General features: G+C 36.4%; 1 protein-coding gene across 4 annotated transcripts in view; it reads right to left on the bottom strand.

Moving 5' to 3' along the window:
• Positions 1 to 3,001: 3,001 nt before the first annotated feature.
• ZNF148 (zinc finger protein 148) overlaps positions 3,002 to 9,931 on the bottom strand; it is a 36,653-nt gene continuing 29,723 nt past the window's right edge. For all 4 annotated transcript variants that reach the window (XM_027902649.1, XM_027902648.1, XM_027902650.1 and 1 more), the window contains 2 exons: positions 5,932 to 6,050; positions 3,002 to 5,604 (listed from right to left, as the gene is read on the bottom strand). In XM_027902649.1, coding sequence (XP_027758450.1) covers positions 4,015 to 5,604; positions 5,932 to 6,050 — 1,709 coding nt within the window. In that variant the 3' untranslated portion in view covers positions 3,002 to 4,014. The remainder of the gene's footprint in view (positions 5,605 to 5,931; positions 6,051 to 9,931) is intronic.

Raw genomic sequence — 9,931 nt, 5'->3', positions numbered from 1 at the left:
AGTACGTTTTAGACCATTGCAGAGAGGTGGAAGAGACCATCAGGGATGTAGAAACCTACTGGATGCTCTGTTTAGAAGTCAGCGAATTAGCAAGATTTTACTGTACTTCTCAATTAACAGTGAAAAGCTCCCATCATCAAAAAAACTGACAATATAAAAATAATACAAGTTGTTATTTCACACGGATACTTCCTTGTCCTATTTTCTTCTTGAAACACAATTTTCCTAAAGACAACACTAGGAGACACAAGATCATAAACATGGTTCTTTTATCGTCCAATTGAAATTGTTTGTTATTCGTAAACCAACATACAGTAATACACATGGTTAATCCTTCTCCCCAAAACTTGTCATTTATGATTAATTCATTCTCAAATCAAAGGAAGAAAATGTAAATGCCTATTAGTATACCATTACAAGCTGATTCCTTCATTGTCTGTTACATTAATGGTAAAATATATCAAAAGATTCATGCTAAAAGGGACACTGTCAAGTAATTTAGGGCCAAAATATGGCCTATTAATAAGTGCGTATATATTTATATATATATACACATGTATTGTGTATACATATAGTTTGTTAATAAATGTTATCAGTTTCCTCTTTTTTTAAAATTATCACTGCTCTTTCAGTAGTAGATATCCCCAAAATATCCACCTTACACACACACACATATTTGGTGCTTACATGACCTTTCACTAAGGATGTCTGTTGTTGGCTCAGGGGAATACACACGCTCACCCCAGCCTTGTGCTGTCTGACTGAACAGCATCAGTACAAGAACAGAGCAGAAAACCAAAGCTGCTTTTTTCCAGACATATATGAAAAACTAAAAAAAATAAAAGGAACAGTGACCAGATCAACATGAAGAATGAGCATCTGTAGATTAAAAGCAGCAAAAATGTGAGCAGTGAAAGATGTTATTAAATAATGTAATTATTAAACAAGCAAGAGCATTTACTGAGTTAAACCTCCCAGAACTACACACATACTTATTCCAGAATGAAAAGGGATGCACTCAGCAAATCATAGCAGTATATTTGGCTAACTCCTCCAGTGCAGAAAGCTTCAAGCATCAGCAGATCAACTACTCACACCACTTTTAATTGTAAATGTGGAAGAACCCTATGAGATAGTCCCTGTGGCTTAGATGGGGACTTCACAGCCTGTCCTAAGGCACAGAGTGTAGCTGGAATGGCTCAGCAGCAGGCTAGGGAATGACTTGTGACGTAAGGGATAACAGCTCCTCAGGTGATTCCCACTTAGCTGCAGGAAGAGCAAGTTCCTTCACTCTGTACAACAGCTTGCTCCCTCACGCTCCCATGGAGCAGTTCCTAAGTGTGGAGATGGCAGGGAGAGAGAGAGACTCCCTCTTATTCCTAAATCACCTCCTCCCAGCAGAGTATCAATGCAGTAACCTTTTCAAATAAAGCTGAGTCAGCCCCTTTAGGGAGAAGGAGGCTTTATTCCTCTTACTTCCCTATGGGGCCAGGGCAGTGCAGTAATAACCTAGCCTTTTACTTTTTTTTTCCTTTTGTTCCTTGCTGTATTTAACAAATAGTACAATTAATGGCCATCTACTTGCAGCATCAGGGCATGAGAACAAAGATGCCAACACAGTATTAGTCAGGCAGCACAAGCAAAGATGTCATGGAAATGAGAACTCAAAATATGCACTACAAGGAGTGGCTTCCTGGGAAATAGGGGCCATATATGTTATTTCTGTGCAACAGAGAATAGAAAGTAAAAAAATCCAAACTGACCATAAAGGAAGAAAAACAGAGAGGCGTGAGTCAGTTTAAAAATACTCTTTCAAAGAAATTTCTTTACATGTATCATCAATAATCCAAAATGAATTTACTTTTCTCTCCTGATGCCCGCTCTTTATCTTGGGGCCAAATATTCAGGCAAAACTACTGGTAAGTCATAGCACACTGAAACACCTTACTGTATTATACAGAGGGGTCAACAAACCAAAACAGAACCTGTTTCCTTACACAAAAGCATTAGGAAATAAGTTCACATAAAACTGTATTTCTTGCCAATAAAAGAAGCAAGCTACGGATAATAAATACCCTTTCTCCCTCAACTGTACCAAAGGAAGTTAGTGCTGTAGTAGTGCTATCATGGGGAAAAAGATACAGAGTGGGATCAGTTTCCTGGTAATTTTCCTGATAATTAAGAAAAATATTGCTCCTGCTTTCAGAAGAGGTGGGAACTGTTCTAGGTCCTGCTCAAGTCCTTTCTTAAAAGACAGGATATATTTGAGCCCCTTGAGATGCAGTCTTTTCTCCTATCTGATGGCTTTGTCTGAGAGACACCAGCTAGCAACAGCACTGTAAAAGCATGTATGCAATCCTATTTTTAAAAAAACACCATATACATACCTACCTATATATGTGTGTGTGTGTGTGTTTCCCTGGTTAATCAGCCTACATGAGGCTTAAACTGCCTTAAACTACCAAACAGTGTCCCTTTAGGGAAGGTGCAATAGAATGAACATTACAGTTCAAAAATCTGTAACTTGTTAACTTAAACTACACAATAGTTAGGCTACTCAAATCTTACCACCTTAAAAATGCACACAGAACTACTTATCGTACCATACCGTATACTTCAAGACAAAGTACTATTCAAAAAAACATATTCGTGGTACAGGGATAAACTTTGTAGTTTATTTATACTATGAAATGCAACGAAAACTTCTGATCACTCTCCTAGGCTGGAAAAAGAAATCCTGTTCACTAGCATCATTCACCAGTTTGGGATGGTAAAATTGTAATGGCTTTCACTAAGCAAACACTAAAAAGGTAGGGAATCTGAATGCCTGCTTCTTCAGCTTTCAGGGATACTTCAAAAAATTTAATGGTCTGAATTGTCAAAATGCCAGACAGAGAATCAAAAGAGTTTTTACAGAAGCTAAGGACACCCAATCTCAAGTGTATCGAAAAGAATTACTGGAGCTGTGTGAGATGAAAATGATGCAACCGTATCAAACCTAAAAATCTCAAAATGGTTTTATTTTTTGAGAAATCGAAAACTCTCAAGTTGTCTAAGTGCTCTATGTTAATCATTATGAGTATGGAGGGTAAGGTACAATTAAGCTTTTAAATCTTGGAATACACAGTTTGTGTAAGCATTTTGCAATTGGGAATGTCATCTACAGAGTATTTTAACTAAAACTTCAAAATCTTGGTATCTGTGTATGAAAAAGTCATTAAAAAGTTACATCTAGATTCAGCTGTACAAAGAAATACACATTACTTCAGGAATGAAGTAAAGGCTTCAGCAGTTAGGTATTTTGCTTAAAAAAATGTTTAAAGTATTTTAAATTAATTAGAATTTTAAATAGTAGAGTTAGTCTATCGGAATTCATTTTTTTTTCCCTCCAAACACAACTCAAGGTAATGCAAAGCAGAAATAAAGGGCACATGATGTAAAACTTCTTTTGAGAGACTGAAGATAATTCTTCTAGAAAACGTCATCTTTTAAAGCCGTATTTGCTTGACCTTTGAAACTTACTTATTTATTCTGTGTGTTTAGTACATGTTGATTCCCTGCTGAAGAGCAATGACTATGCTGACAAGCTTAGAAATGACAATGTGAATAATATCAGACAATAACTGTCCTCCCAAAGCATACAAGGAAACCAGCAAGGAAACAATCATGGGGGAAAGTCTTACCTGGGGATTTTGTTTATTTTAAATTTCATAGAAGGTATGGACTCAAACAAGTGAATAATTTTCTGGACTCAAACAAGTGAATAGTAAACTGCCTTTGATAGGGGCACCAACATCAGGCAGTTCAATGACTGGTGGCTAACCGAAAAATTTAAAAAAAAAAAAAAAAAAAAAAGGGAAAAAAAAGAAAGAAGCAGTTATTGGTCTTGCTAATATCAGCTTACTTTTGTTTTAACATAGCGCTCTTAAAAGCTGTACAGAACTCCATCTTTTACAGAGCAACCCCCTTTTGACAAATGTGTTCTAAAGTGCCAGTATTATTTACAAAGATTTCTTAGCCAAAAGTCTGGCCCGTTGTGGCATCAGGTGAAGAAGTCATCCCAGCTCTGCTATCATTTACATTCACCAAGGGAAATTCTGGGAAATCAGCACTTGTCCCTGGTCCCCGAAGGTTCACCTGTCCATTGGCAGTGCTAAACTGAGATGATATTCCAGCTCTTGCCCCATGGTACTGAGCTCTAAAGGGCTGCTCAAAGGAGCTAATTTGATATGCTTGATGAACAGACTGTGCCTCTGCTTTCTTCTGAGAAGTTACTTGATCCAAGAAGTCCTGTGTAGAGGAGGAAGAAGAATGATTTGCTTCATCACCTGAAAAGGGAAAAGGGTGCTGCGAATCACCAACCATTAGTCCAAAATGAGACTTGTCTGGAGTTGTTCTTAATGGAGAGTTCATTCCTGATCGAAAGCTATTGACAGGTATAGATGTGTAGACCTTCTCCATGGAAGGAAATGCTGGCTGGGTTGTAAGAGTCTGGTTATCAGTCACAAAATTAAGGCTCGGGTTGTTCAAATAGGCATCATTTTGGCTAGTTCTGTCCAAAGCTTGTTGTAAAAACTTTGAATATTCTTGTAACATACTAGCTTTATCTGATGAGGAAGCTTGAGAGCTTGTTCCAACCGTCTCAGATTGGGTGACCTCAGATACTTCAGAGGAGTTGATTGATATACTGGAGGTCACTTCTGTGTCAGCCACACTGAAAGAGATCTCATGTTGTCCATTAGCCTTGTGTGAATAATGATCTAACAGAGTTTGCAGTACCTCATCTGGAATGACATTTTTGTCATGGTTACCTTTAATTTCAACATTCAGTGCCTGTGTGTCTAATATTGAGGCTGTAGCAGTTTCATCAATGACACTGGCCACAGCTGCCTGTGTTACTGAAGGTTGAGATGCTATGGTACTTACATTCAAGGCATATTCTCGACTGTTGTTACTGGCTGCTTGTAGATACCTCTTTTTCTTTAAGAACTGCATTGCATCATCATAATTAGTGCTGCTGTGTACAGGTTTACTGGGCCCTTCCTGTAACGTGTCCACTTGATCAATGTCAGCATTACCTTCAGAGTCCAGTAAACTTTGCTTATCCACAAGATCAAAGGCATACTTTGAAACCTTGCTGTCTTCATATGTAGATAAAGGTGAAATGGTTTGACTTTGCTCGAGTGGCGGTTTTAGACTCCTCTTGTTAACCTTTTTGAGAACAAGCTTAGGTGGGTGTATTTCTCCAGAATTTGCTTCTTCTAAGTGCGTCCCACTGACCGAAGAATGTGGCATCTCAACAGCATACTCCGCTACCATATATTCATCTTTTACTTTAGTACTGGAAGAGTACAAAGGCAAATAGTCATTTTTGTCCTTCTTGTGTTCCGATTTATCTGAACTTTCCTTATCCCCAGATTTTGTTTTCTCTGTTTTCTGCCTTTTCTTCTTTGGCAAGGAGCTGTCTTTCATAGGCGTTGAGAAACCAGAATCTTCCTCCGATGGCAAAAAGCCAACTTTGGTGGCACTTCTGTTGGGTTTCTTCTCGCGGTTCTCATGGCACATACGTTTGTGTTTCAGCACACGATCGGTCCTGGAGAAATACTGAAAAAGATGATGATGGTGATGATGATTATTATTATTATGGAAAAATAAATACATTACCACAAAGAAACCTTTCATTCTAACAAATTTACTTGACAAATTCATCCACTCTACTGATTTCTAATGAAGTGTCAAACAAGAGTATATAGTCAATAAAAATAAGCACAGCCAGCACCAAGAATGCCTACTTTAACAGAAAAAACATTTGTTATACATTTACATGTATATATATAACTACAACCCATGGAGAAATCCCTGTCTCTGCTACTTGGGAATCTACTGATGTTTTGTTTGTCAGTCACGAAAGATTTCACCCAGCCGTCTTACCTGCAAACAATATTCACACTGGTAAGGCTTCTCTCCACTGTGAGTTCTTTTGTGCCTTTCCATGTGATACTTCTGAATAAACCTCATACCACATTCATCACAACGAAATGGCTTTTCACCTGATAAAAAACATGTAGCAATGTTAATTTGAGAAAATAAATCAACATTTTTCCATATAACTACCAGGTCAAATACTACACTCCTTATTAGAAGTAGTAAGAGGATTTAGTCTATTGCTAATGAAAAACGACACTGGGCTTGCTCACACCACTATTTTTCCAATACTCAGTAGATGATGCCTCAAATTATTTTAAGTTTTTTAAGCTAAAAAAATTATTTTTAAGCTAAAAAAAACAAACCACCTTTAAAACTAAATCCTTACCCCTCTTTCTAATGGTGGTGCATACATATGTCTTACACTTAACAAATTAAGAACTGCAACAATGCTCTTCCTGAACTGCTGTTACATCATATATTTTCAGGGCAGATGATTGTATAAAAATACCTCAATTCTCTCACCAACTCATGAACGCAAACCCATTCCTTCTAGGAGAGAATTATGCATTTCCAAACTTTGAATATAACATTTTTGAGGGTGCTCTGTATTTTTCCGTATTTTTTCCTTTACCTGTGCATAGAATTGAAGTAACTGCTTTGAAAAAAATCCTATTACTTTGGTTGGAATCCAAATTTATTTATTTTTTAAAAACTAATTAAAAATATTTTATTTAAAAAACTAAGCTGAAAACAAGAAATCTCTGTAGCTAAACTGGCATTTGCATAATTACAGATTTCTCATTTTGGTTGCTTTGTTTGCTTGGTTTGGTTTTTGGTTTTATTTTTTACTTTCATGAAATACTTGTTCAGACAATATGCACTGCCCTGAATTCATCTTCAGTTCTCCTCTTATTTTTCCTCACAAAGAAGCCCTGCAATGATCCTTTCTGAGCTCTATTTTTATTTCTTTTAACTTCTGCCTTACATCCTCCCTCTGATACTCTTTATTTTCTATGTTTCTTTGACAAAACCTAAAAGTTCCAAGTGCATTGAAAAGTTAGTTTTGCTTTTACAGAAATTCAGTATTATTTAATAGGACTCAGCCTGAACAACAGTGATCTCTCCTTTTAATATTTACTATGAAATCTTTTGGACTGACACAGAGATCAGGGATTGTCTTGACAGCATCTGTCAACATCCTCTTTGTTCTGGATATTGCACTGCACTGATTTTGGGGATATAAACTATCTATGCTTTGTTTCCAGAAATATGCAGACTACTGCTGTTTTCTGAAGTAGTTTTATCTTACTAATTATGTTATGGACTAACTTTATTAAATTACAAATAATTATCAATAGTTAACATTTTAAATTAATTGATTTTTATTATTTAAAATGTTGTTAGAGAGTGCATTTCCATTTACAATAGAGCTATTTAGCCATATCCTTGTACAAATGGAAACACAGTACCTTAAAATAAGGTGCCAGTATTTATAGAAAATAGAATGAAAAATATCTGTATCACCCACACATGTGCTCCTAGTCAGATCATTAATGCCCAGAGTTTCAATTTCCTTAATTCCAACAATTTCTAAATCTCTCTCTTTGTAAGCCTATGTCCTATTTCCAATTATTAATTCTTACCTCTCCATGTGGCTTCTCAGCAGATCCCTTTCTTAGACTAGATTATTCCAATTTACTCTCTCCTAAATCAAATTATCTCCTCCCCTCAGATCTTTCAGTTTCTTCCATCAGTTTTTTTTTCTACAGGCTCACTCAGCATCCTACCTCTTCTTTCACTTGAGTTAGAGACCTTTACCATTTCTTGCTTATTAATAATTACCATAAAACTTTGCTTGTTTTCAGCACTCTCTGTAAGCTGTAATACCTATCATATAATTCTCTCATACTGTCTATAAGCAAACCCTTCTCTCTGGCCTATTTCTTAAATTTCAAACTCCAGTTTCATTCTTCACGTTCTTTATTTGTTGGGCACTCTTTATGACTATGGTGTTTTACACCCATCAAGCCTGTTGAGACTTTATGCATCAAATTCTAATCCTTGTCTTCATTTTTCAGCAAGATGAGGCAAAATCTTTAGACAGATGAGGCAAAATCTTAAGATCTCGTTCTCTTCCATTCCCAAAGTCTACTACTTAATCTTTATTGTTTTCTTTCCCTTTGCTCTACAATTCTACTTGGTCTTCCTTTTAAATTGCCTCTTCCAACAACTCTCCTTACGTTGTCTCAAAGTTTGCTTTCACGCTACCTTAGGTTTTTTTAGAGAAAGGAGCAACTGTTTGGTGATCTATCCTGAGCCTTACAGCAAAATAGCTCAGTCCTGTTCTGGCTCTGAACAGCCCTCTAAGCAGCTATCCTCCTATCCCAGGAAATGCTGAACACTTCTTTAATACATTTACCTGCAACCTTATCCTCATTTCTGTAAATGAACGATCACAGAGTTCCTTAACATTCATCTACTCAAGCTGGCTATTTGCTGGCAGAAGACTCCCTCAGCTACCTATTCCCATTTCAAGGCTTAAAAAGGGCCAAACAGGGATTCTGAAGTTTTTTGGTGTATTATGACCCCCAGCTATTTTGGAGACTTTCAGGGTACATACAAAGGCACTGCTGGCCATGCCTTAACAGGGAGAAAATTCCAGGGACACTGCCCTTGAATTGCTCAGCACAACACAGAAAATGGTATTTTTCAGTAGAATTCCAGAACGCTCTGGCAGATTAAGAAAAACTTTGTGAAACTGATACCATACTTAATTTTGGCTTTAATCTTCATAAGGAAGATAATGTTAGAAAATGATTAAAAATTAATATGGAGATAGGCTTCCAATAATAATTTCCTAGCAGAAGCCTGAAACTTCAGATGCCTTCTGCAGTTTTGTTGTACTTTTCAAACAGGATCTATGGGAAAAAGCCTTTTGCTAATGCATGGAGAATCCAGGACATTTTTCTGAAGTGTCTTGGTGAGTGGGAAAGAATCAGATGTATAAAAAGAAGTCAAAATTTAAAAATACAATAATTACTGCATTATTTACGAACACAGCCTATGTGTTTGTCTATGTTGGCAATCTATTAAAACCCAGCAATAGAACTGTTCATAAAGTGCTGTACAAATAGAATGTGTATGAAGGTTGTAACAATTATAAACCCTCAGGCATTTTAAAGTCTAAACAGACAAAAAACAAATTATAAAATAACAAAGAAGGTAATAAAAAAAGCAGCATGACTGAACAAGAAAGCACTTGAATCGTGAGCCCCATTGCTGTTTTATTTTTTTAAATGCAATGTCATTTTTTGTGATTAAAATGGAAAATAGAGTGGCTTACACAATTAGGACACATGAACGCATGAGTGAGTAAGGTGTATAGAAACATCTCTAAGCAAAAAGAAAGCAGACATATTAGAAAAAAAAAACATTCAGCATCTTCTGGAACCTAGTAAACTGAAAATATGAAAATATTTGTGTACTAGTGACTCTTCCCTCTCTTACAACTAAAATGGCAATTTTCTGACTCATTAGGGACAGGTTTAGCAGCAGGGTTCTAGCACTGTTGCCCTCCTCTACATACAATTATTCCTAGTAAGTGAATTTTGTATTAATGCAATGTCTGCTTTTAGATGCAACTGTTTAATTATTTACACAGAAAAAGCCTGTTCATTGATTGCTTCATTACTCCCTCATAACATTTCATTTGAAGGAGTAGTTCAGAGAACTAAATTCAAATCAGACTGGAACTAACTGAGGCACCTGTAAATTGGGGGCTTGTAACAGGCCTAAAATGGGGCTTTCAAGTGTTACCACTGGCTTTGATTGGCTTAAAATTAAACAGGAAAATTTGATATACATTTTTAAAAGAGTAAGAGACATCCCGTTCTCCATCAGTGTTTTGAACACTGTACAAAAGCTGGTGCTAAAAGTGATCATTCCCAGAGATAAAAATGCAAAATCAAAAGAAAAAAAAACAAAGTATTTAATTTATAAGGAA

The sequence above is a fragment of the Empidonax traillii genome, unplaced genomic scaffold (genome assembly GCF_003031625.1).
Source record: "Empidonax traillii isolate 1590-97213 ecotype Southwest subspecies unplaced genomic scaffold, ASM303162v1 scaffold900:size397343, whole genome shotgun sequence".
In the NCBI taxonomy this organism is placed as follows: domain Eukaryota; kingdom Metazoa; phylum Chordata; class Aves; order Passeriformes; family Tyrannidae; genus Empidonax; species Empidonax traillii.
The sequence above is the reverse complement of the archived record's forward strand: the minus strand, read 5'-3'. Positions and strand labels throughout refer to the sequence as shown.